General features: G+C 44.2%; 3 protein-coding genes across 10 annotated transcripts in view; 1 reads left to right on the top strand and 2 right to left on the bottom strand.

The window, feature by feature from the left end:
* Window positions 1-27922, top strand: part of LOC130514229 (NACHT, LRR and PYD domains-containing protein 14-like) — a 115752-nt gene that overhangs the window by 66191 nt on the left and 21639 nt on the right. For 5 of the 7 annotated variants that reach the window (XM_057013710.1, XM_057013713.1, XM_057013714.1 and 2 more), the window contains 4 exons: window positions 8743-8856; window positions 10424-10537; window positions 12240-12353; window positions 12959-13060. The exons of 1 other annotated variant lie outside the window; for it this stretch is intronic. In XM_057013710.1, coding sequence (XP_056869690.1) covers window positions 8743-8856; window positions 10424-10537; window positions 12240-12353; window positions 12959-13060 — 444 coding nt within the window. Of the gene's footprint in view, window positions 1-8742; window positions 8857-10423; window positions 10538-12239; window positions 12354-12958; window positions 13061-20515; window positions 21372-27922 lie in introns of those variants that run through there. One more of the 7 variants, XM_057013707.1, reaches the window with a different exon arrangement.
* On the bottom strand, window positions 100-22887 carry LOC130514239 (acetylcholine receptor subunit delta-like). 2 transcript variants are annotated; one of them, XM_057013727.1, is made up of 3 exons: window positions 22814-22887; window positions 654-954; window positions 100-567 (listed from the first exon to the last, which is right to left on the bottom strand). In XM_057013727.1, exons 2-3 carry the CDS (start codon window positions 829-831, stop codon window positions 410-412), a joined length of 336 nt encoding a protein of 111 aa, XP_056869707.1. In that variant the 5' UTR covers window positions 832-954; window positions 22814-22887; the 3' UTR covers window positions 100-409. The 2 variants fall into 2 exon arrangements, with proteins under 2 accessions (XP_056869707.1, XP_056869709.1); XM_057013729.1 differs by lacking the exon at window positions 22814-22887 and having other exon boundaries at window positions 654-1192.
* Window positions 21805-27820, bottom strand: LOC130514238 (acetylcholine receptor subunit delta-like). The gene is given in 7 exon segments (XM_057013726.1): window positions 21805-22072; window positions 22154-22272; window positions 22359-22485; window positions 22487-22570; window positions 26607-26721; window positions 26877-26988; window positions 27287-27820. Coding segments are annotated over 6 exon segments (729 nt in total). The 5' UTR covers window positions 26978-26988; window positions 27287-27820; the 3' UTR covers window positions 21805-21889.

Raw genomic sequence — 27922 nt, 5'->3', positions numbered from 1 at the left:
GCGCAGACGCGGAGTGATATCACGCACAAACGTGCCCTATGTTCTATATACCGTATGTTCGCGACCAAAGGGCGCACCGTATTAAAAGTGCAGCCTCAGTTACGGGTGCTATTTCTGGATTTAACACATACATCAGGCGCACCGGATTATACCGGATGGAAAAAGCCCTGGCTGTGTGTGTGCATCACAGCAGGCGTGGGTTCTCCTCTCTGTAGTCATGCGGGTCTCCTTTGAAGGGCAGATGAGGAGGTTGGTTACAGATTCCCGTCAGAAAGATGATTACGGTGCCAAAGGTCATCACCGGGGTAACCAGGAAGAGGCAGAGTCGGTCTACTGTACGAGCGATGCCGCTCCAGTTATCCTTCTCCTGTCAGGACCAGACATTTACGCCACTTTTGATCTTTTTAAATCAGACTTTGGGTTGAGGACTCTGTTTGAACCCTCTGAGCTCATTGTAGTCGTTCATGTTGCGCATGTGTTTAATGATGTAGTTGGCTCCATCCACAGCCGGCTTGATCTCTGCGTACAGCTGATCGCTCGCTCCTCCCTCTTCTTGTGGTTTCACAGCTACACACAGACACCAAAGCTCAGAACTCAAATGAAGCTACTTATGCTTCTATATCTCATGTGTTTAAATGTTTCTGGAAACGTACTGGCAGCGTGTGTGACTCGGGTCACCAGTCCGTGTCTCCCAGACTGTTTCTCAAACAGCAGCTCACTGCGGGACTTCACACTGTCGTACTCCTCAGCCGAGGCAATGTAGCCCACTGAGCTGGATCGCCGCGGTAACGCTCCATCCCAGTACGGCTCTGCCTCAGCAGGGCGGGACATGCGCAAGATGCGGGGTAATCGCTCGAGGAAGAGCTGGCAGAAACAGAAAACAGGATTTGGAACACTGATACTGATGTGTGTATGTGTGTGTGTTATAGTGGAAAAAGCACATGTTCATATATCCTCTTTCATATGTTTTAAGTCACATGTTCATATATCCTCTTTCATGTTATTAAGTCACATGTTCATATATCCTCTTTCATATGTTATTAAGTCATGTGTTCATATATCCTCTTTCATATGTTATTAAGTCACATGTTCCTATATCCTGTTTCATATGTTATTAAGTCACATGTTCATATATCCTCTTTCATATATTATTAAGTCACATGTTCCTATATCCTCTTTCATATGTTATTAAGTCACATGTTCATATATCCTCTTTCATATGTTATTAAGTCACATGTTCATATATCCTCTTTCATATGTTATTAAGTCACATGTTCATATATCCTCTTTCATATGTTATTAAGTCACATGTTCATATATCCTCTTTCATATGTTATTAAGTCACATGTTCATATATCCTCTTTCATGTTATTAAGTCACATGTTCCTATATCCTCTTTCATATGTTATTAAGTCACATGTTCATATATCCTCTTTCATATGTTATTTGTTGTGGTTCTGGTCAGCAATCGGACTTCTCACCTCCTCCCCTACCTGCAGGAACGGCATTCAGGCGGGGCAAATAAAAATTCATCCATTCATCATTCCCAACAGGCGGTGTTTGATTAGAAACTCTTTCTGAACTCTCGTGCTCTGAAACATCTCCGCTTCCATTTTCAGCTGTTTTTATTCTCAATAACATCAAATCATCCATCCAAATCGTGGTCCTGTTGGACCACCAAAGGACAAACACTTTCCATTTAGCACGGACAAAAAAACCCAAATCCTGTTTAGCAATAAAGCTGTGGGGAGAGTTTGAGGAGCGTCTTGAGGAACACGCTGCCATATTGGGTCCAAGCTGCTGGGGTTTTTGTTGTTTCCAGGTGAATCGGTGGGCAGCGGCGTTACCGCCTGTCTCTGACCCCCCCCCCCCTCTCTCCCCGTGGTCGTGGTCACGCCGGGCATCTTTACTGGTCCCGTTTTAAACAGGTTCTGTTGGGAACAGGTGTTCTCCAGAACTGTATTCCAGGCTGCTGTGCTGAAGGGCTGTTTTCAGTAGCAATAGAGCCAGAGTGTGCCTGCTCCATATGAACCCCCCCAGGCCGTGCTTTCCTCCTGGCTGAGCCATAATCAGCTCTGGATGGACTGGTTCACGCTTGGACTGAGTCAAGATTTGATAGCTTGACTGATTCTTACAGTTTTTGATCAAACCCCCATCTGCTGATTCCAGGAGATCTTTAAAGGATCTCAGAGCTTCAGATTTATGAAGCCTGCTCAGCCCCCGGCAGCGCTGATGAAACCATTTCATTCCTTCAAAAAAGCAGAACATGAAGCTCCAGAAAAGGTTTTTGTATCAAGTTTCCAACAGAACGAGGACAAGTGGGTAAAAGCGCCACTTTAAAGCCTCCAGGCCTCAGAAAACATCCACCTTTAGGACGCCTGACTTTAGAGGATCATCGGTTCGCTCCGAGCACAAGAACAAACATTTTTAACCTCAGTCCAAGAACATCTGACCTGAAATGATCAAAAAGCTTCAGCGTAAAAAGATGGTGGAGAGAAAGCTGCTGGGAGGTTCTCAGAAGAGAAGTGGCATTAAAGCCAGCTGGAAGAGTCCAGCCTGCTTCCTGCTCCTCCAAACAGGCGTCTCCACACCAACACTGAGGAACACGGGCTTCTGTTCTTCCTTCTTCTCTTCTGACTATTGTGTGTTTGATGAATGCAGCATCCACTCACTGCCCCCCCCCCCCCCCCCCCTCATTTACACTGCTCCTGGTTTCACAATGGTCGTCAAACTGGTTTCACCAGCTTCACATCAGTCGCTCAGAAAGCTCATATTTGGAGATAGTTGCCTTTTTCGGATTGTCTCGCCCCGAATTTCAGATGGGAAGATTTTTTTTCTTTTTCCTTTGGAAGACAAAATGTTCAACATGATAATTTCTGAAGAGATGAAAATACGACACTAGAGGTCAGAAGGTTGGGCGGAAGTTTTCTGGTCTTGTGGAAGGATGAAACCTTTGAACTCTGACAGTTCAAAGGTGAAGAATGAGATGATCCTCCCCAAAGGGATGGTGAGGTCCAGACAATAAACCTGAGTGTTTTTGTGTCCGGTTATTAACATGTTCCATGCTTTTCCTCCTGCAACAGTTCATCACACCTGCTCAGTGAAACCTCGGTGTAAAGGAGGTGAAGCCGTGCCTCAGTGACTCTACTTTGGTGTTTTAGAAACTAACAGTTATTAGATGAATATACAGTGTGCACGTACGCGCACACGTGTGTATAAACACTTCATACATGCGTGTGCATGTGTAGACTTTTTAGTACTTTGGGTTCATAGACTTTTTAGTACTTTGCAGATACGTGTCTGTATATAAACCAGATCCTCCTGTAATAAAGAACTAAAGGCTGACTGTTGTCACGTGACCTGTCTCCGTCTGTGTCCAATGATGGAACCTGCCTGGAACATCTGGTCCACAGAAAAAGCAAAACAGCTCACAGAACTGGTCCAGTTTAGACCCCAAAAATGACAATAAATAATGAAAATGTGTGACGCAGTAGAAAAATGGACGAACTTTCTATTGGTCATTGACAGTTTCAGTCAAATTCCATCCATCCATTCATCCATCCATTCTCCACCGCTTATCCGGGGTCGGGTCGCGGGGGCAGCAGCCTAAGCAGAGAAGCCCAGACTTCCCTCTCCCCAGCTACTTCCTCCAGCTCATCCGGAGGGACCCCCAGGCGTTCCCAGACCAGTCGAGAGACATAGTCTCTCCAACGTGTCCTGGGTCTTCCCGGGGGTCTCCTACCGGAGGGACATGCCCTGAACACCTCACCAGGGAGGCGTCCAGGGGGCATCCTACTAGATGCCCAAGCCACCCCATCTGGCTCCTCTCAACGCGGAGGAGCAGCGACTCTACTCCGAGCTCCTCCCGGATGGCAGAGCTTCTCACCCTATCTCTAAGGGAGAGCCCAGCCACCCTACGGAGGAAGCTCATTTCAGCCGCTTGTACCCGTGATCTTGTTCTTTCGGTCATTACCCAAAGCTCATGACCATAGGTGAGGGTAGGAACGAAGATCGACCGGTAAATCGAGAGCTTCGCCTTTCGGCTCAGCTCTCTCTTCACCACAACGGACCGGTGCAGAGTCCGCATTACTGTGGACGCCGCACCGATCCGCCTGTCGATCTCCCGCTCCATTCTTCCCTCACTCGTGAACAAGACCCCGAGGTACTTGAACTCCTCTACTTGGGGCAGGATCTCCTCCTTGACCCGGAGAAGGCACTCCACCTTTTTCCGGTTGAGAACCATGGCCTCGGATTTGGAGGTGCTGATTTTCATCCCAGCCGCTTCACATGCGGCAGCGAACCGATCCAGTGATAGTTGGAGGTCACGGGCTGATGACGCCAACAGGACCACATCATCCGCAAAAAGCAGAGACCTAATCCTGAGGTCACCAAACCGGACCCCCTCAACACCATGACTGCACCTAGAAATTCTGTCCATAACAATTATGAACAGAATCGGTGACAAAGGGCAGCCCTGGCGGAGGCCAACCCTCACCGGAAACGAGTTCGACTTACTGCCAGCAATTCGGACCAAACTCTGGCACCGATCGTACAGGGAGCGGACAGCCCGTATAAGCGGGCCCGACACCCCATACTCTCGGAGGACCCCCCACAGGACCCCCCGAGGGACACGGTCGAATGCCTTCTCCAAGTCCACAAAACACATGTGGACTGGTTGGGCAAACTCCCATGCACCCTCGAAGACCCTGCTGAGGGTGTAGAGCTGGTCCACTGTTCCACGCCCAGGACGAAAACCACATTGCTCCTCCTGAATCCGAGGTTCGACTATCCGGCGGACCCTCCTCTCCAGTACCTCTGAATAGACCTTACCAGGGAGGCTGAGGAGTGTGATCCCCCTATAGTTGGAACACACCCTCCGGTCCCCCTTCTTAAAAAGAGGGACTACCACCCCGGTCTGCCAATCCAGCGGCACTGCCCCCGATGTCCACGCGATGTTGCAGAGTCGAGTCAACCACGACAGCCCTACAACATCCAGAGCCTTAAGGAACTCCGGGTGGATCTCATCCACCCCCGGGGCCTTGCCACCGAGGAGTTTTTTGACTACCTCGGCAACTTCAGCCCCGGAGATATGATAGCCCATCTCCAGGTCCCCAGGCCCTACTTCCTCACTGGAAGGCGTGTTGGTGGGATTGAGGAGGTCCTCGAAGTATTCCTTCCACCGATCCACAACATCCCGAGTTGAGGTCAGCAGCACACCATCACCACTATACACAGTGTTGACAGTGCACTGCTTCCCCTCCTCAGACGCCGGATGGTGGTCCAGAACCTTTTCGAGGCCGTCCGAAAGTCGTTCTCCATGTCCTCACCGAACTCTTCCCATGCCCGGGTCTTTGCCTTGGCAACGGCCGTAGCTGCGCTCCGCTTGGCACGCCGGTACCCATCTGCTGCCTCAGGAGTCCCACAGGCCAGTAAGGCCCGATACGACTCCTTCTTCAGCTTGACGGCATCCCTCACCGCTGGTGTCCACCAGCGGGTTCGGGTATTGCCGCCACGACAGGCACCAACCACCTTGCGGCCACAGCACCGGTCAGCCGCCTCAGCAATGGAGGCACGGAACATGGCCCACTCGGACTCAATGTCCCCCGCCTCCCCCGGGACATGGTCAAAGCTCTCCCGGAGGTGTGAGTTGAAGCTCCTTCTGACAGGGGACTCTGCCAGGCGTTCCCAGCAGACCCTCACATCACGTTTGGGCCTGCCAGGTCTGTCCGGCATCCTTCCCCACCATCGGAGCCAGCTCACCACCAGGTGGTGATCAGTTGACAGCTCCGCCCCTCTCTTCACCCGAGTGTCCAGAACATGCGGCCGCAAATCCGATGACACAACCACAAAGTCGATCATCGATCTGCGGCCTAAGGCGTCCTGGTGCCAAGTGCACATGTGGACGCCTTTATGTCTGAACAAGGTGTTCGTTATGGACAATCTGAGACGAGCACAGAAGTCCAGTAACAAAACACCACTCGGGTTCAGATCGGGGGGCCGTTCTTCCCAATCACACCTCTCTACGGTCACACTGTCATTGCCAACGTGAGCATTGAAGTCACCCAGGAGGATGAGGGAGCCCCCAGAAGGAGCACTCTCCAGCACTCCCTCTAAGGACTCCAAAAAGGGTGGATACGCTGAACTGCTGTTTGGACCATAGGCACAGACAACAGTCAGGATCCGTCCCCCCACCCGAAGGCGAAGGGAGGCTACCCTCTCATCCACCGGGGTAAACTCCAATATACAGGCACTGAGCTGGGGAGCAACGAGAATTGCCACCCCTGCCCGTCGCCTCTCACCATTGGCAACTCCAGAGTGGTAGAGAGTCCAACCCCTCTCGAGAAGACTGGTTCCAGAGCCCTTGCCGTGCGTCGAGGTGAGGCCGACTATATCTAGTCGGAACTTCTCAACCTCGCGCACCAACTCAGGCTCCTTTCCCACCAGAGAGGTGACATTCCATGTCCCTAGAGCCAGTTTATGCAGCCGGGGATCAGACTGCCAAGGTCCCTGCCTCCGGCTGCTACCCAAAACACAATGCACCCGACCCCCTTGGCCCCTCCTACAGGTGGTGAGCCCACGGGAAGGGGGTCCCATGTTGCCTCTTCGGGCTGTGCCCGGCCGGACTCCATGGGCAGAGGTCCGGCCACCAGGCGCTCGCCAACGTGCCCCACCCCCAGGCCTGGCTCCAGGAGGGGGCCCCGGTGACCCGCATCCGGGCAAGGGAAACGTAGGACCAATGCTGTTGTTCATCATAAGGAGGTCTGGGCTACCCTTCGTCTGATCCCTCACCTAGGACCTGTTTGCCATGGGAGGCCCTACCAGGGGCATAAAGCCCCAGACAACGGAGCTCCTGGGATCATTGGGACACGCAAACCCCTCCACCACGATAAGGTGGCAGCCCAGGGAGGGGGCTGCCACCTCCTTTCAGTCAAATTCATCAAAAATATTTAAACCAACAAACTACACACAGAACCGCAAAGTTTAGAGCTTAAAGGGAGCGACAGGTGAAGATTTAAAGCTCAACGCAGCTGAAGAAGTTCCAAAAAGGAGAAATATCATGTGATGCTTTACCGCCACCCGGTGGACACGCGTGGAACTGCAGACAATAGTTAAACGCGCTCCGACACATTCTGACCTCTGCTGCTCCTCCTGGACTCCAGGGCTGCAGAAATATGCTGCTTTTACAAGTCTTTTAAAATCTGTGAAGCATCATAAATCTTATTTATTTATTTAACTAAGTTAGTCAGTTTTAATTTAAATGTAAAAAAATATTTAATAAAACAACTTTTAATCTTGAACCCTCTCAGAATGCTTTTATAGTAGTGGAATATTAATCAACAGCCATAAAGTTGTTCATTAACAGAGGAAAAAGAAAAGATAAAAGTATTCCGTTCAGACTGAGCAGGAAGACTGAAGACCGACAAGGTGAGTGTAAACGAAGAGCATTATTGAAAAGAATTGACAGTTGTGTTTGGAGATAAAATCAAGATTTGAAAACATTTTTGTGACTATTGAAGAGCTGCATAGAGCTGAAGAATTCTTGGCTGAAGTAAATTCAACTAGACTTCATATTTAGTTTTATCACAAAACATCATTATACATTATTAATGAATAGGTCTTATTTAACTTTCTTATAGTCTGGCTTTAGTTATAGTTGAATAGTCTTTCTAAGTGAAGTTTAGTTTATTTTTCTGCTCTTTGCTACTGATCCTAAAAGAACTTTGAACTTTAAACCCTCCAAGAATGCTTTAATGGTAGTAATATATACGCCATAAAGCTGTTGATTAGGTTTTAAAAGTGAAAGTATTCTCTTCAGACGAAGCAGGAAAAGCAACATTTTGTGACAGGTGAAAAGCTCTTAGAGCTATTATAGTTGTTCAACAGTCCAGGTTACAGCTGGATATTTTGGTATTACCTGTCAAACAACATCTAATCGTGGGCAAGTTAGCATCTCTCAGCCGGGCCAATTTAAGACAATAAAGTTTAAAAATAACTAAATAAATAAATCCACACAGGATCACAGGACACCAACAGGATTTTTGGTTCATGTTGCACGTTTTCTCACAGTGGTTTATTTTTCTATGTTGTGGAACCACTGTGAAAGAAATGCAGGAGTGGGTGTCATTTCTTTCATCTATTTTAAATAGAGCAGTGATCTTTGAGGACTTGGATTATAGAAATAATTGAAGAGGGGAACAAAGGAGGGAAGTTAAAAGTCCTGACTAGTATGTTCATGTAGCACCAAATCATTTAGTGGCTGAGCTGAAGACAGTCCTTTCACCATGTTGGCCTGTGGAAAACCAGTGTTGTGGGCCCGATGGACCAGCGTCCCCGTCGTTGCCGGACCACCGTTGGCCACCAGTTGGGTTTTGGGATCAAAGTGGGGGCGTTTCCTGTATCCGGTTCTCCTCACGGATCCATGACTACAACATGTTGCTGCAAGTGCAGAGACGTTTGCTCTGGAAAGAACTTTAGAGCACATTCAGTGCTGCAGGATGAGGGGCTGGAAAAGGTGCCAGTTCTTTTCTCACTGCAGGGAACAGTTAAAAAAAGCAGCTTAAACTCTGAAAACATGAAAATTATACAGAGACATCAATGATTTATTGATTCAGTTGTTAGCCAGAATGTATTAGAAATGTTCCTGTTTGATAAAAATGCAGTGAATTGTGATTATTGAACTACAACCTCTACAGATTATTTACCTTCATCACAGTCTCATCACTATTTCTGATGTTTCCTCAGGATGGACGAGGACAGAGCAGAGTCCACAGTGTCCAGCTGTGTGTCCCTGAAGAGTGACATGTCCAAAGATGCACCTTTACACTTCGGTATTGGACCTCAAGGCTCACCTTTAAAGTAAGGTTTTCTGAACCACATCATTCTGCCTTAGAACATTTCACAACCATACAAAACATCATTTTGTGGGTATTAGCCTCTACTATCGTGAAAAATGAAATTCATCAGGTCCTTAAAATGAAACGGTGCACCAACATGTCAGGCGTTCGCTCCCATTAACTCCCATGTTAATTTTAGTGTGGTAAATCTTTTAAAACTGAAAATTGCTTGTGTTTTTAACTGGTCATTTCTCCTACATGGGTTAACATCATCTCACAAAAATTCCTAGGCATATATTTTAAAGTTTCCCAACAATATCCATCATTGCAGAGTGCTACAGCTCTCCATTTAGATACGGATGTCCCCCGCCTCCCCCGGGACATGGTCAAAGCTCTCCCGGAGGGGTGAGTTGAAGCTCCTTCTGACGGGAGACTCCGCCAGCGTTCCCAGCAGACCCTCACAATACGTTTGGGTCTGGCGGGTCTGTCCGGCATCCTTCCCCACCATCGGAGCCAACTCACCACCAGGTGGTGATCAGTTGATAGCTCCGCCCCTCTCTTCACCCGAGTGTCCAGAACATGTGGCCGCAAATCCGATGACACGATCACAAAGTCGATCATCGATCTGCAGCCGAAGGCGTCCTGGAGCCAAGTGCACATGTGGACGCCTTTATGCCTGAACAAGATGTTTGTTATGGACAATCTGAGACGAGCACAGAAGTCCAATACCCTCCTGGGCTACCACCTTATCGTGGTGGAGGGGTTTGCCTGTCCCAATGATCCTAGGAGCTCCGTTGTCTGGGGCTTTATGCCCCTGGTAGGGCCACCCATGGCAAACAGGTCCTAGGTGAGGGACCAGACACAGCGTAGCCCAGGACCCCCTAATGAAGAAAAACAACATTGGTGCCAAGTTTCCCTTTCCCAGATGCAGGTCACTGGGGCCCCCTCCTGGAGCCAGGCCTGGGGCCGGGGCACGTTGGCGAGCGCCTGGTGGCCGGACCTCTGCCCACTGGCTCTAGGGACATGGAATGTCACCTCTCTGGTGGGAAAGGAGCCTGAGCTGGTGCGCGAGGTTGAGAAGTTCCGACTAGATATAGTTGGCCTCACTTCGACGCACAGCAAGGGCTCTGGAACCAGTCTTCTCGAGAGGGGTTGGACTCTCTACCACTCTGGAGTTGCCGATGGTGAGAGGCGACGGGCAGGGGTGGCAATTCTGGTTGCTCCCCGGCTCAGTGCCTGGATATTGGAGTTTACCCCGGTGGATGAGAGGGTAGCCTCCCTTCGCCTTCGGGTGGGGGGACGGATCCTGTGGCCCAAACAGCAGTTCAGCGTATCCACCCTTTTTGGAGTCCTTAGAGGGAGTGCTGGAGAGTGCTCCTTCTGGGGGCTCCCTCCTCCTCCTGGGTGACTTCAATGATCACGTCGGCAGCGACAGTGAGACCTGGAGAGGTCTGATTGGGAAGAACGGCCCCCTGATCTGAAATGTTCCTGTTTGATAAAAATGCAGTGAATTGGGATTATTTAACGACAACCTCTACAGATTATTTACCTTCATCACAGTCTCATCACTATTTCTGATGTTTCCTCAGGATGGACGAGGACAGAGCAGAGTCCACAGTGTCCAGCTGTGTGTCCCTGAAGAGCTACTGGTCCAAAGACTACCCTTTAATCTTCGTTATTGGACCTCAAGGCTCACCTTTAAAGTAAGGTTTTCTGAACCACATAAATCTGCCTTAGAACATTTCTCAACCATACAAAACATCATTTTGTAGGTATTAGCCTCTACTATCGTGAAAAATTAAATTAATGAAACGGTGCACCAACATGTCAGGCGTTCGCTCCCATTAACTCCCATGTTAATTTTAGTGTGGTAAATCTTTTAAAACTGAAAATTGCTTCTGTTTTTTACTGGTCATTTCTCCTACATGGGTTAACATCATCTCACAAAAATTCCTAGGCATATATTTTAAAGTTTCCCAACAATATCCATCATTGCAGAGTGCTACAGCTCTCCATTTAGATACGGATGTCCCCCGCCTCCCCTGGGACATGGTCAAAGCTCTCCCGGAGGGGTGAGTTGAAGCTCCTTCTGACGGGAGACTCCGCCAGCGTTCCCAGCAGACCCTCACAACACGTTTGGGTCTGGCGGGTCTGTCCGGCATCCTTCCCCACCATCGGAGCCAACTCACCACCAGGTGGTGATCAGTTGACAGCTCCGCCCCTCTCTTCACCCGAGTGTCCAGAACACGCGGCCGCAAATCCGATGACGCGACCACAGATCATCGATCTGCAGCCTAAGGTGTCCTGGAGCCAAGTGCACATGTGGACGCCTTTATGCCTGAACAAGATGTTTGTTATGGACAATCTGAGACGAGCACAGAAGTCCAATACCCTCCTGGGCTACCACTTTATCGTGGTGGAGGGGTTTGCCTGTCCCAATGATCCTAGGAGCTCCGTTGTCTGGGGCTTTATGCCCCTGGTAGGGCCACCCATGGCAAACAGGTCCTAGGTGAGGGACCAGACAAAGCGTAGCCCAGGACCCCCTAATGATGCTGAACAACATTGGTGCCAAGTTTTCCTTGCCCGGATGCGGGTCACCGGGGCCCCCTCCTGGAGCCAGGCCTGGGGACGGGGCACGTTGGTGAGCGCCTGGTGGCCGGACCTCTGCCCATGGAGTCCGGCCGGGCACAGCCCGAAGAGGCAACATGGGACCCCCTTCCCGTGGGCTCTCCACCTGCAGGAGGGGCCAAGGGGGTCGGGTGCATTGTGTGTTGGGTAGCGGCCAAAGGCAGGGACCTTGGCAGTCTGATCCCCGGCTGCATAAACTGGCTCTAGGGACATGGAATGTGACCTCTCTGGTGGGAAAGGAGCCTGAGCTAGTGCGCGAGGTTGAGAAGTTACGACTAGATATAGTTGGCCTCACCTCGACGCACGGCAAGGGCTCTGGAACCAGTCTTCTCGAGAGGGGTTGGACTCTCTACCACTCTGGAGTTGCCGATGGTGAGAGGCGACGGGCAGGGGTGGCAATTCTGGTTGCTCCCTGGCTCAGTGCCTGGATATTGGAGTTTACCCCGGTGGATGAGAGGGTAGCCTCCCTTCGCCTCCAGGTGGGGGGACGGATCCTGTGGCCCAAACAGCAGTTCAGCGTATCCACCCTTTTTGGAGTCCTTAGAGGGAGTGCTGGAGAGTGCTCCTTCTGGGGGCTCCCTCCTCCTCCTGGGTGACTTCAATGATCACGTCGGCAGCGACAGTGAGACCTGGAGAGGTGTGATTGGGAAGAACGGCCCCCTGATCTGAAATGTTCCTGTTTGATAAAAATGCAGTGAATTGGGATTATTTAACTACAACCTCTCCAGATTATTTACCTTCATCACAGTCTCATCACTATTTCTGATGTTTCCTCAGGATGGACGAGGACAGAGCAGAGTCCACAGTGCCCAGCTGTGTGTCCCTGAAGAGTGACCGGTCCAAAATCGAACCTTTAAACTTCGGTACTGGACCTCAAGGCTCACCTTTAAAGTAAGGTTTTCTGAACCACATAACTCTGCCTTAGAACATTTTACAACCGTACAAAACATCATTTTGTAGGTATTAGCCTCTACTATCATGAAAAATGAAATTCATCAGCTCTTTAAAATGAAACGGTGCACAGTCCTTTCACCATGTTGGCCTGTGGAAAACCAGTGTTGTCGGGCCCGATGGACCAGCGTCCCCGTCGTTGCCGGACCACCGTTGGCCACCAGTTGGGTTTTTGGGATCAAAGTGGGGGCGTTTCCTGTATCCGGTTCTCCTCACGGATCCATGACTACAACATGTTGCTGCAAGTGCAGAGACGTTTGCTCTGGAAAGAACTTTAGAGCACATTCAGTGCTGCAGGATGAGGGGCTGGAAAAGGTGCCAGTTCTTTTCTCACTGCAGGGAACAGTTAAAAAAAGCAGCTTAAACTCTGAAAACATGAAAATGATACAGATACATCATTGATTTATTGATTCAGTTGTTATCCAGAATGGATTAGAAATGTTCCTGTTTGATAAAAATGCAGTGAATTGGGATTATTTAACTACAACCTCTACAGATTATTTACCTTCATCACAGTCTCATCACTATTTCTGATGTTTCCTCAGGATGGACGAGGACAGAGCAGAGTCCACAGTGCCCAGCTGTGTGTCCCTGAAGAGTGACCACTCCAAAAATGGAATGATAGACTTCAGAAGTTCAGACAAAATGTAAGAAAACTAAAGCGTGATGATGTGTTTGTGTGCCAGCTGTTAGTCACATTAACAGCAGCAGGTTGTGAGTTTATTATTGGAGATGTTTAACACTTAAACCTCAGACAGTCATATAGTTACAGACTTAATGTGAATATTGTTGATTAGAAACAAGAATCATGTTTTAACTGAAAGATGAATTCAGACATAAATGCTGGAACAATATTGAGTCTTGATCAGGTTTTTTCATCCTATAAAGCAAAGGACTAATAGAGATGTGTTTCATAGTGAGAGGGGGGAGCACATCCTATCAAACTGGGACCAGTCAGCTCCACCAGGAGAATCCTCTTGTTCACAACCTGGAAGCAGATCTGGAGATGCTGAAATGAAGCCCAAACAAAGTAAAATTGTTCATTACCAAAATTAACTTCAAGTTCAAGATTAGGATGTAAATCACTTGTTTACTTTGTTTCAGGATGTGAACTACAGGAATTTATAGAAGGTCATAAGATGAGTCTGAAGAGCAGATGTGAACATGTGACTGAAGGAACTAATGAAGCAGGAAGTGGAACCCTGCTGAACAAGATCTACACTGAGCTCTACATCACTGAGGGACAAAGTGAGGAGGTGGACACACAACATGAGGTGAGACAGCTTGAGAGAACCTCCAAGAAGAACATCCAGGACACTCCAATCAAGTGCCAGGACATCTTCAAAGTCTTATCTGAGCAACAGAAACACATCAGAGTGGTTCTGACCAACGGTGTCGCCGGCGTTGGAAAAACCTTCTCAGTGCAGAAGTTCAGTCTGGACTGGGCAGAAGGTTTGGAGAACCAAGACATCAGTCTGGTGCTTCCGCTCTCATGCAGGGAGCTGAACTTGATCACAGATGAGCAGCACAGTCTTCTCTCACTGCTTCATGTTTTCCATCCAACATTACAGAAGATCAGAGCAGAAGATCTGACTGTCTGGAAACTTCTGTTCATCTTTGATGGCCTGGATGAAAGCAGATTTTCACTGGGTTTCAACAACGATCAGGTCATCTCTGATGTCACACAAGTATCGTCAGTTGACGTGCTCCTGGTGAACCTCATCCAGGGGAACCTGCTTCCCTCAGCTCTCATCTGGATCACCTCCAGACCTGCAGCAGCCCATCAGATTCCTCCCTCGTGTGTTGACAGGATCACAGAAGTACGAGGCTTCACTGACTCCCAGAAGGAGGAGTACTTCAGGAGGAGGTTCAGTGATGAAGATCTGTCCAAGAGAATCATCTCACACATCAAGGCCTCCAGGAGCCTCCACATCATGTGTCTGATCCCAGTTTTCTGCTGGATCACTGCTATAGTTCTGGAGGACATGATGACCAGAGACCAGAGAGGAGAGCTGCCCAAAACCCTGACTGACCTCTACTCACACTTCCTGATGGTTCAGATAAAGAGGAAGAAGCAGAAGTATGGAGGAAAGCAGAGACCAGAGGAACTGACTGAGGCTGACAAAGAACTCCTTCTGAAGTTGGGTCGGCTGGCGTTTGAACATCTGGAGAAAGGAAACATCATGTTCTACTCAGAAGACCTGGAGCAATGTGGACTGGACGTCTCCGAGGTGTCGGTGTACTCAGGAGTTTGTACAGAGATCTTCAAAAGAGAGAGTGTGATCTTCCAGAAATCAGTCTACTGCTTTGTTCATCTGAGCATTCAGGAGTTTCTGGCTACCGTCTACATGTTCCACTGTTACACCAGGAAAGACACAGTGGTTATAAATAAGTTCCTAAAATATTCCTTTTCCAGGTTAACATGGTTGTTTTCAAAAAACAATCCAGTCACATCTCTTGATGACTTCCTCAGGAGAGCACTAATGAAATCTCTTGAAAGTCAAAATGGCCACCTGGACTTGTTTGTTCGCTTCCTTCATGGTCTCTCTCTGGAGTCCAATCAGAGGATCTTGGGTGGACTGTTGGATCAGATGGAGAGCCACCCAGAAACCATCCAGAAGGTCCTCAACAACCTGAAGAAGGTGAACAGTGATAAAATCTCCCCAGACAGAAGCATCAACATCTTCCACTGTCTGATGGAGATGAAGGATCAGTCGGTCCATCAGGAGATCCAAGAGTTCCTGAAGTCAAAGAGGAAATCAGAGAGGAAACTGTCAGAGATCCACTGTTCAGCTCTGGCCTACCTGCTGCAGATGTCAGAGGAGGTTCTGGATGAGCTGAACCTGCAGCAGTACAACACCTCAGAGGAGGGACGACGTCGCCTGATTCCAGCTGTGAGGAACTGCAGGAAGGCCGAGTAAGTAAAGATTTCTGGGGCCGGACATCGGCGTTTAAATCAAGCGAGTGGGTCATGTCAGGCAGCAATACCCCCTCCAGTGGTCATTCCTTCAATTCTTTATTTCCATTGCAGCGTCCATAAATTAAAAAAAACAACAACAATTCATCCAGAAATGTTCAACACTGGCTGGATATAAGTTCAAAGTTCAATCCAGACAAACCAACATAAGGCAGGAATAATAGGAGCCACAAGTTAACTGACTATAATGAAATTACTGTCATGTAATTAAATAACTTTTGTTTGTTTGTATACATCGTATTCAAACAACAGAAAAACACATTTTAACTAATGACACGTGACTATTTTGCTTCATTTGTTCAACGTAAAAACAGCCGGCCTCGTTGGTTTAAATGGGTGTTTTAGGTCTTTGTGGCGGTTCCGTTTGGAGCCTTTATGTGACCCACAAAGTTGTTTGACCCTTTCCACACCCGTTAGGTGGCAACTTCATCACTAGCAACAAAAGGTGCAGTGAAAATGATTTGAAGGGAAACAGGCAGATAGAACAGAAGCTGAGGGCAATCGATGCAACCAGAGACTCTGATGTCATTGATCGGATCGCTGAATTAAGACTTGACGCACGATCGTACAAATTGGATGAAATGCAAAATATCCAAAGAGCCGATAGACAGATAAAAAGATGCACATTTCTTTAAACCATTTGCTACAATCATTTTAAATATTGAGTAATTATGAGCTGTTCTAAAATAAGAATAATTCAGTTGCATTTCAGATCTGATGGTCGTTCAAACTGTTGCTCTACGCTGTTGAATTTAGCTTTTCCAGGAAATGAGCTACATTTGTGTTGAGGTCGATTCTCAGATAAGTTGATTAGAAATCCCAAAGTTTGACTCACTATTTTTGTTTCATACACAACAGACTGTCTGGTAGTTTTCTTTCAAAGAGTCATTGGGAAGTTGTGGCCTCAGCAATGACGTCAAACCCTTCTCATCTACGGGAGCTGAGCTTAAGCAAGAACCAAAGCCTGACAGATGCCGGAGTAAAGTTACTGTCTTCTGCAATGATGCATCCAAACTGCAGACTGGAGACGCTCAGGTCAGGAGGCCTCTGTTGGTCTTTTCTAAATTTCTTTACATTTTCTGCTTTTCTCTTCATTTTCATATTTAGAAATGTGTTTTTATTTGCCCCATTTATTCTTTTTCCAGGCTGTGGTGCTGCAGTTTATCAGAGATCAGCTGTGACTCTCTGGCCTCGGCGCTGAGGTCCAATCTGAGGGTTCTGGACTTGAGTTTTAACCAGCTGAAGGATCCAGCAGTGAAGCTGCTCTGTGGTTTTCTCCAGGATCCTCTCTGTAAGCTGGAGACTCTCAGGTCAGTCAGAGATGATCCAGTACTTTCCCAGGTGTAACTAGTTAGACAATAAATGTTTACATGTTTGATCTTTGTTATAAACGTAGTGTTACAGTTCTCAGAAAAAAGACCACACAGGACAGATTTGCAATATTAAATTGGTTGTGGAAATCTGTCCCATGTGAGGATGGTCATCAATGACTAGAAAGGAAGTATCAGTTGTAGATTTGTCTTGTTTTATTTTAGGCTGGCCACAAAACCGCCCAAACATTCAGACCAATCAAAAATGGTTCTTCCTGTCTTTTAAAGATCAGAAGGAAAACTAGAAAACCCAAAAAGAAAGCTGCTGCAGTGTGCCATGCCCCTTCTCTCCTGAGAAAAACCATCCCAAAAAAGAGAAAAGCCCAAGTGTGAAGTGAGCACCCTGTTAAACCTTGGTACCGAAAGCCTGCAGTCATTCTCATCTTAGGTGGCTTCATTCCAGCCAGAAGCCCAAACCTGCCTCCCTCTTAAAGGGGCAGCAGGTCAGTCCAACCACAGAAACCTTCATGAAGATCTGGAGCTTTCAGCATCCACAATTGTTGCACCTCACTTCCATTGGAGTCCAAATCAGAAGTCAACAAGTTGATTCTACACCGATTCTACACAATGCAACCATTTTAAAAATGTTTCCATGCAGAAGTTTTCACGAATTTTTATATAAATCTGTTTGTTCATCGCCTCCTTCTTTTGTAATGATCATTAAAGAAAATGACCTTATTTGAGTTTTTCTCCTCACAAATATGACTTTCTATGAACGATGCAATAAATGCAGCTTGCAATCTAAGACAATATGGAAGTATGTGTATATAATAGTAGTGGAAGTAGCTCATAAAATAATACATTTTCTCTTCTAATCGAATCTTTCTATGTTATTAAAGAAAAACCTGCTCTTAGTCAACAAAATCTAAGACATCAGCCAAAAATCCTAATTTTATACAATATAATATAAAACAGTAGAGAAGACTCTTTCTGCAGAGACACTGGTGGCAGGAATGCAGAAGTATCACCTGCTCAACTTGGAAGGTGGAGCAGAAACCACCAGCTGAGAAGGTCCTCAGCGAGAGGAAGTGGTGGAGAACCATGAAACTTGCTAAGCTCCACCTCAGCTCCAGAGACGGGCTGAGCTGGAGCTGTGGCACCAGGTATCGCCCAGAAGAGCCTCCAACAAACAAGCTCTTCTCTTGGGAGGAGAGGGCTTTGAATCTCAGCTCAGTGTGCTTGTCTCTAGTAGGTGGCAGCTGCACCTTTTCCTGAGGTCCTTGTTGATGCCCTGAGGGGAATTGATGCTCCTGCAATGTTTTCTGGCAGCATTCAGCTTGCAGTGGGGCAATCAAACACACCGTGGGGGGGCTCTCTTTCCTTCTCTCATCTGGAGAACAAGTGACACCAGCTGCCAATCATTGTTGGAGAAATGTGCAGTCAGGGGAACGATGCGTCCAGACTATAGCCCCCCTTCCAGCATCCAGCAGTGTCTAAAACCTTTGATTGGTTTCACCAGAGAGTGTAGGGATTGCAGGGTCGCTGCAGCATCGCCCACAAGCTGTCAGGAGTGGGTCGCTTTGTCCCAACTCCTGACAAGAGTTGAGTGCTATTGAGAAATGTGGTTTCACAAACTTGGAAGGTATTTTGACCCACACACACTTTACATACGCTGTAGATCTTGTCCAACCGCCCTGAAAGAACCCAAAATACGAACATACGGCAGATAAGCCGGTGCAGGACCAGAGGTTTGTTGCTTGTAAGCTGTGTTTTGCTCTGGTACATGTTGATTTTTATTTGTCTTCTCTCAAAATAATTGTTATTTTAGACTAAGTGGCTGCAGGTTATCAGAGACCAGCTGTGATTCTGTGGCCTCAGCTCTGAAGTCCAACCTCTCCCATCTGAGGGTTCTGGACCTGAGCTCCAACACGTTGCAGGATTCAGGAGTGAAGCGGCTCTGTTCTGGACTGGAGAGTCCAAACTGTAAACTGGAGAGGCTCAGGTCAGTCTTCATTTTTCTACCTATATACCAGCTGCTAAGATGGTGAAGTGAGGCTGTTCTCAACACTGCTGTGATGCACCACATTAAAAAAATTCCTTGTAATATCGTGAATTCAGGTCTGACCCAACTAAGAACTAACGTAGGTTTAGTACTGACGCAGATAACATGCAGACCTGCACCGTATAACCTTATCCTGCATTTTTCAGATTGCGTTACTGCAGCTTATCAGAGATCAGCTGTGGCTCTCTGGCCTCGGCGCTGAGGTCCAATCCCTCCCATCTCAGAGAACTGGACCTGAGTTGGAACCATCTGCAGGATCCAGGAGTGAAGCTGCTCTGTGGTTTTCTCCACTCTCCAAACTGCCGACTGGAAACTCTGGGGTAAACACCATTCTCAAAAATGTCCATTATTCCATCCAAGGGTCCTCACACTTTCTGAGTGTGTGTGTTGTGCCCAGTTCCTTCAGGAGGGAGGGCCACACGGTGACCACTTATTCATGATGAATTGATTTAAGGACAATGAAAAAGCCGACAGATGGTAACCAAAATGAGACAAAACTAGGTGAGGGTGCCTGGTAGACACCAGCCAACGAGGAGGGAGATGGTGAGGGAGACAGGAAGTCATCTAAGACAGGTTGGCTGTTTCTGAAACCACCCCCTATACCCTACATAGTGCACTCAATAGTGTGGATGCCATTTTGAAATAGTGTCCGAATTGTTAGTGAGCATCGCTGTACCCTATGTAGTGCACTCAATGTATCCCACAATGCACTGCGAAAAGTACAAGCGAGCACCCTAACTCGGAAAATGTATCCACCCTAGCCCCCAGCCGTAAAGGCTGATGGGATACATTTTTTAACGTAATTTCTACTGTGCGGTTTGATATATGACATTTTTGGTAATAAGATTTTTTTTCAGTGGGGGTCCAATATGATCATCTTAAAATATTACAACATAAATGTGTAAAAACAAATCAATCATTCTTCACTGATCCCCCCCCTCACTTAAAATTGTTCTTCGGAATCGTCTGTTCCTCACCAGGCGACAGAATCTCAGTAAAAGAATATTTACAAAGATGAAAAGTAGCTTTGATCCATTTTTTGATGAAAAAATGCTTTATTAAATGTTTTCGCTACAGCAGAATATGACTTGAGAATGTTCCATCACGTCTTGGCTTGAAAATGTCAAGGGACACTAATTATTTTAGGTAATAAGTAATTATTATTGTATTATTATTGACATTAATATTTCATTTTACTATATAAAGTTAATTATAGGGTAAAATATTACATTTTCATAAAATGACCGCTGAATGTATTTCTGATGGGTTAAAATAATTAAATGGACCCGGCCACTTTTCCCGGCGACCGGTTCGTAATTATTATGCGACACCATGACGTCACTTTACGTGCGCCGTAAATGACGCCGTTATCCGAATACTAACTTTAAATTGAGTGCGCTACGTAGTTCACTCAATCCATGTCCCCCATGTAGTGAGTAGTGAACAGGGAACGAGGGTGTGGAGTCGGAAACAGCCGTTGTGCCTTTAAAGATGAGCCACAGGTGAGATGGATCTCCATGATGAGATGGGAGGGAAAGAGGTGGGAGAACCTGGGAAGAGTGAGGGCCAGAACAATATATATTCTCCTTTGGAACAGTGCAAACCTGAGAGGTTGGAATTGTGGTAATTACATATTACTATCATTTTTAAGCTGTAACTAAATTAAATATTTACAGATCATGCCTTTGATTAACCTTTCAGATTAATACTGGTTTCACTTATAACCTTATAAAAGTTTCCCTTCTTTATTTAGATTAAAGGACTGCAGCTTATCAGAGATCAGCTGTGACTCTCTGGCCTCGGCGCTGAGGTCCAATCCCTCCCATCTCAGAGAACTGGACCTGAGACAGAACCAGCTGCAGGATCCAGGAGTGAAGCTGCTGTCTGATCTCGTAGAGAATCCAGACTATGGGCTGGAGACATTGAGACGGTAGCTGGTTGAAGCCAGTCAACTCCCGCTCATCTGCTGCATCACTCACTGACCACTGGTGAAGAGCATCTGTGGAAACATCTGCCGTCTACTCCCTCCATAGATGAAAAATTCTGTTTTTAAAAAGCGCTGGTGGACTTTCAGGAGATCAGTCGATGGTCGACAAAGCAGAAGCAGCTTCGCCTTGAAGTTAAATTAGTTCCTGGTATCACACAATGCATCTTTATAAAGTTCTAAATGGCTCCTCGGCCACTCTTATAAGCATGGAAACCTTCTCTTAATTGTCTCTTCAAATGTCTGTATTATATGTTACTATTTTACATCATGCCTTCAGAATCTTTAGGGTTTAGTATTTACTGTCTCTGTGACATGGAGCATTGGAATATTTCAGCTGCAGCCAGCAAAAACCCATCAGAATGACGGCTATCGGTGGGAACCGCAGGTCATTTGACTTTAGTCAGTCTGTTCAATGTTATAGGATTTATTGCAATCTAATAAAAACAAATAATAAATGTGGGAAATAGTGAATAAAAAGAAGCAAAATGACCAAATAAAACTCCCATCAATACTGTAAATTTTAAGATGTCAAGAATGGAATATCAGCTTAAATGGAATCAAACATAAAGTGAAAAGGCCTCCTTTAAGTTTACTGCAAATATAAACACAAAATCAAGAGCAACACGCGCCAAAAACGTCTCATTCTCTCTTCTGTCTCCACTCATTCTTTTATATTCTCTAAGATAATGGGGACGGGGTCGTGTGATAACAAACCAACCTAATTGGGGACTATATTTATGTTGCAAGAACTTTGGCTCTTCAGAAGTTTCTATGTTGGCTTCCACAGATTGTGCATCCACTAGAAACTCAGTGTTTTTGAGGAACTACCAGGAGCGGCTGGAGTGGAGGCCAATGACGCTATAGCTACATATAGCTACATATAGATCACCGTTATCCTCAACCCAAAAGACCACCAGTTGGCGCAGCAATACTAAAGATAGGAGGTTGTGGTCGTTGCGCAGACGCGGAGTGATATCACGCACAACGTGCCCTATGTTCTATATACCGTATGTTCGCGACCAAAGGGCGCACCGTATTAAAAGGTGCAGCCTCAGTTACGGGTGCTATTTCTGTATTTAACACATACATCAGGTGCACCGGATTATACCGGATGGAAAAAGCCCTGGCTGTGTGTGAGCATCACAGCAGGCGTGGGTTCTCCTCTCTGTAGTCATGCGGGTCTCCTTTGAAGGGCAGATGAGGAGGTTGGTTACAGATTCCCGTCAGAAAGATGATTACGGTGCCAAAGGTCATCACCGGGGTAACCAGGAAGAGGCAGAGTCGGTCTACTGTACGAGCGATGCCGCTCCAGTTATCCTTCTCCTGTCAGGACCAGACATTTACGCCACTTTTGATCTTTTTAAATCAGACTTTGGGTTGAGGACTCTGTTTGAACCATCTGACCTCATTGTAGTCGTTCTTGTTGCGCATGTGTTTAATGATGTAGTTGGCTCCATCCACAGCCGGCTTGATCTCTGCGTACAGCTGATCACTCGCTCCTCCCTCTTCTTGTGGTTTCACAGCTACACACAGACACCAAAGCTCAGAACTCAAATGAAGCTACTTATGCTTCTATATCTCATGTGTTTAAATGTTTCTGGAAACGTACTGGCAGCGTGTGTGACTCGGGTCACCAGTCCGTGTCTCCCAGACTGTTTCTCAAACATCAGCTCACTGCGGGACTTCACACTGTAGTACTCCTCAGCCGAGGCAATGTAGCCCACTGAGCTGGATCGCGCGCGGTAACGCTCCATCCCAGTACGGCTCTGCCTCAGCAGGGCGGGACATGCGCAAGATGCGGGGTAATCGCTCGAGGAAGAGCTGGCAGAAAAAGAAAACAGGACTTGGAACACTGATACTGATGTGTGTATGTCTGTGTGTTATAGTGGAAAAATCACATGTTCATATATCCTCTTTCATACGTTATTAAGTCATAGGTTCATATATCCTCTTTCATGTTATTAAGTCAGATGTTCATATATCTTTCATATGTTATTAAGTCACATGTTCATATATCCTCTATATTCTTGTTCATATGTTATTAAGTCACATGTTCATATATACCTCTTTCATACGTTATTAAGTCATAGGTTCATATATCCTCTTTCATGTTATTAAGTCACATGTTCATATATCTTTCATATGTTATTAAGTCATATGTTCATATATCCTCTATATTCTCGTTCATATGTTAAGTCACATGTTCATATATCCTCTTTCATATGTTATTAAGTCACATGTTCATATATCCTCTTTCATATGTTATTAAGTCATAGGTTCATATATCCTCTTTCATGTTATTAAGTCACATGTTCATATATCTTTCATATGTTATTAAGTCATATGTTCATATATCCTCTATATTCTCGTTCATATGTTATTAAGTCACATGTTCATATATCCTCTTTCATATGTTATTAAGTCACATGTTCATATATCCTCTTTCATGTTATTAAGTCACATGTTCATATATCTTTCATATGTTATTAAGTCATATGTTCATATATCCTCTATATTCTCGTTCATATGTTATTAAGTCACATGTTCATATATCCTCTTTCATATGTTATTAAGTCACACGTTCATATATCCTCTTTCATATGTTATTAAGTCATAGGTTTATATATCCTCTTTCATATGTTATTAAGTCATAGGTTCATATATCCTCTTTCATATGCTATTAAGTCACATGTTTATATATCCTCTTTCATATGTTATTAAGTCATATGTTCATATATCCTCTTTCATATGTTATTAAGTCATAGGTTCATATATCCTCTTTCATATGTTATTAAGTCATAGGTCATATATCCTCTTTCTTTCATATGCTATTAAGTCACATGTTCATATATCCTCTTTCATATGTTATTAAGTCACATGTTCATATATCCTCTTTCATACGTTATTAAGTCATAGGTTCATATATCCTCTTTCATGTTATTAAGTCACATGTTCATATATCTTTCATATGTTATTAAGTCATATGTTCATATCCTCTATATTCTCGTTCATATGTTAAGTCACATGTTCATATATCCTCTTTCATATGTTATTAAGTCACATGTTCATATATCCTCTTTCATATGTTATTAAGTCATAGGTTTATATATCCTCTTTCATATGTTATTAAGTCATAGGTTCATATATCCTCTTTCATATGCTATTAAGTCACATGTTTATATATCCTCTTTCATATGTTATTAAGTCATATGTTCATATATCCTCTTTCATATGTTATTAAGTCATAGGTTCATATATCCTCTTTCATATGTTATTAAGTCATAGGTTCATATATCCTCTTTCATATGCTATTAAGTCACATGTTCATATATCCTCTTTCATATGTTATTAAGTCACATGTTCATATATCCTCTTTCATACGTTATTAAGTCATAGGTTCATATATCCTCTTTCATGTTATTAAGTCACATGTTCATATATCTTTCATATGTTATTAAGTCATATGTTCATATATCCTCTATATTCTCGTTCATATGTTAAGTCACATGTTCATATATCCTCTTTCATATGTTATTAAGTCACATGTTCATATATCCTCTTTCATATGTTATTAAGTCATAGGTTCATATATCCTCTTTCATATGTTATTAAGTCATAGCTTCATATATCCTCTTTCATATGCTATTAAGTCACATGTTTATATATCCTCTTTCATATGTTATTAAGTCATATGTTCATATATCCTCTTTCATATGTTATTAGGTCACATGTTCATATATCCTCTTTCATGTTATTAAGTCATATGTTCATATATCCTCTTTCATATGTTATTAAGTCACATGTTCATATCCTCTTTCATGTTATTAAGTCACATGTTCATATATCCTCTTTCATGTTATTAAGTCATATGTTCATATATCCTCTATATTCTCGTTCATATGTTATTAAGTCACATGTTCATATATCCTCTTTCATATGTTATTAAGTCACATGTTCATATATCCTCTTTCATGTTATTAAGTCACATGTTCATATATCTTTCATATGTTAATAAATCATATGTTCATATATCCTCTATATTCTCGTTCATATGTTATTAAGTCACATGTTCATATATCTTTCATATGTTATTAAGTCATATGTTCATATATCCTCTATATTCGTCGTTCATATGTTATTAAGTCACATGTTCATATATCCTCTTTCATGTTATTAAGTCACATGTTCATATATCTTTCATATGTTATTAAGTCATATGTTCATATATCCTCTATATTCTCGTTCATATGTTATTAAGTCATAGCTTCATATATCCTCTTTCATATGCTATTAAGTCACATGTTTAGATATCCTCTTTCATATGTTATTAAGTCATATGTTCATATATCCTCTTTCATATGTTATTAGGTCACATGTTCATATATCCTCTTTCATGTTATTAAGTCACATGTTCATATATCTTTCATATGTTATTAAGTCATATGTTCATATATCCTCTTTCATATGCTATTAAGTCACATGTTCATATATCCTCTTTCATATGTTATTAAGTCACATGTTCATATATCCTCTTTCATATGTTATTAAGTCACATGTTCATATGTCCTCTTTCATGTTATTAAGTCACATGTTCATATATCTTTCATATGTTATTAAGTCATATGTTCATATATCCTCTATATTCTCGTTCATATGTTATTAAGTCACATGTTCATATATCCTCTTTCATATGTTATTAAGTCACATGTTCATATATCCTCTTTCATGTTATTAAGTCACATGTTCATATATCTTTCATATATTATTAAGTCAATGTTTCATATATCCTCTATATTCTCGTTCATATGTTATTAAGTCACATGTTCATATATCCTCTTTCATATGTTATTAAGTCACATGTTCATATATCCTCTTTCATGTTATTAAGTCACATGTTCATATATCTTTCATATGTTATTAAGTCATATGTTCATATATCCTCTATATTCTCGTTCATATGTTATTAAGTCACATGTTCATATCTTTCATATGTTTTATTAAGTCATATGTTCATATATCCTCTATATTCTCGTTCATATGTTATTAAGTCACATGTTCATAGATCCTCTTTCATGTTATTAAGTCACATGTTCATATATCTTTCATATGTTATTAAGTCATATGTTCATATATCCTCTATATTCTCGTTCATATGTTATTAAGTCACATGTTCATATATCCTCTTTCATATGTTATTAAGTCACATGTTCATATATCCTCTTTCATATGTTATTAAGTCATAGCTTCATATATCCTCTTTCATATGCTATTAAGTCACATGTTTATATATCCTCTTTCATATGTTATTAAGTCATATGTTCATATATCCTCTTTCATATGTTATTAGGTCATATGTTCATATATCCTCTTTCATGTTATTAAGTCACATGTTCATATATCTTTCATATGTTATTAAGTCACATGTTCATATATCCTCTTTCATATGTTATTAAGTCACATGTTCATATATCCTCTTTCATATGTTATTAAGTCATAGGTTCATATATCCTCTTTCATATGTTATTAAGTCATATGTTCATATATCCTCTTTCATATGCTATTAAGTCACATGTTCATATATCCTCTTTCATATGTTATTAAGTCACATGTTCATATATCCTCTTTCATATGTTATTAAGTCACATGTTCATATGTCCTCTTTCATGTTATTAAGTCACATGTTCATATATCTTTCATATGTTATTAAGTCATATGTTCATATATCCTCTATATTCTCGTTCATATGTTATTAAGTCACATGTTCATATATCCTCTTTCATATGTTATTAAGTCACATGTTCATATATCCTGATGTTCATCTGTTCAACAAAGGGACAACAGGATGTGTGTGTCTTACCTGTTTGGTCCACTCAGACATGACGTGCGTGCTCGGCGTCCTGAAGTGGAGGTTGAGGACGACCACACAGTTCAGCACCACCACCGTCACCACCACCATGATGAACATCAAATATCTTCAACACACAAACACACTCAGATGTTTTCCATTTTTTAAATCTCAGCCGGTTGTCACCTGGTTCTGCAGCCCTAATGTATATATAGTTTGGAGAAGCAGAATATATCTCATTCAGAGTTAAAGTGATGTGGAGTAAATGGTGCGTTTACCTACTTCACAATAAGAGGAACGGACGTGGATGTTTCTGGTAGCCTTTGAGAGATCAAGAGTAGGAAGACAGACTGAGCGAGCAGCACCGAGATGGACAGTGTCATCTTCTCACCACCTACACACACACACACACACACATTTTTATTATCCTTTATAAAATATATTCAAAAATCTGTTGGGGAGCTAATTAATGTTTCTCCATTAATGGCGGCCCCCTCAGCTCCGCCCACTACCGATGTTTGCTGCTTTATTAGCTGTGTTGTCCCGTGCTGACGTGATATTCAGCTATAATGTCTGATTCTTTGGGTGCTGCTGAAGGTTAACTCAGTTCATGTAGTTGTGATTCTGAAAAGGTCCCAGACTGTTAATCTGCCTGACGCTGGCTTCAGTACGTTCTGTGACTCTGCACTGACTGTCTGCGGGCAGGTAGTAGACCAGCGAGGCCAGGAAGGAGATGAGCACGCAGGGGATGATGATGTTGACCACGTAGAAGAGAGGTTTGCGTCTGATGACCAGGTAGAAGGTGATGTCCTGGTGCTTGTTGCTCTCCGTGGGAATGTGTTTGTAGGTGTTTCTCTTGGCGGGTCGGTGGATGATCTCCCACTCACCATTCTCTGTTGGTCAAAGCCAGAGTTCAGACACAAGTGATGAAGTTATGACTGTCAGTCTGGTTGGAGCTGCAGCCAGTCTGAAGGCTCAGGCTCTGGTGAAAACAACTTCTCTGCATGTATCAACAGCATCCAGTACACTGAAAGTCACCCACAAGCTCCAGGACTGTATGCAGTAAAAAATAAAAATGAATGGAAATTAATCTTTTTAGTATTTTGCAGATACGTGTCTGTCTATAAACCAGATCCTCCTGTAATAAAGAACTAAAGGCTGACTGTTGTCACGTGACCTGTCTCCGTCTGTGTCCGATGATGGAACCTGCCTGGAACATCTGGTCCAGAGAAAAAGCAAAACAGCTCACAGAACTGGTCCAGTTTAGACCCAAAATGACAATAAATAATGAAAATGTGTGACGCAGTAGAAAAATGGACGAACTTTCT

Source organism: Takifugu flavidus, chromosome 17, assembly GCF_003711565.1.
Source record: "Takifugu flavidus isolate HTHZ2018 chromosome 17, ASM371156v2, whole genome shotgun sequence".
NCBI classification, from domain to species: domain Eukaryota; kingdom Metazoa; phylum Chordata; class Actinopteri; order Tetraodontiformes; family Tetraodontidae; genus Takifugu; species Takifugu flavidus.
Note: the sequence above shows the minus strand (reverse complement) of the source record. Positions and strands in the feature narration are given on the sequence as shown.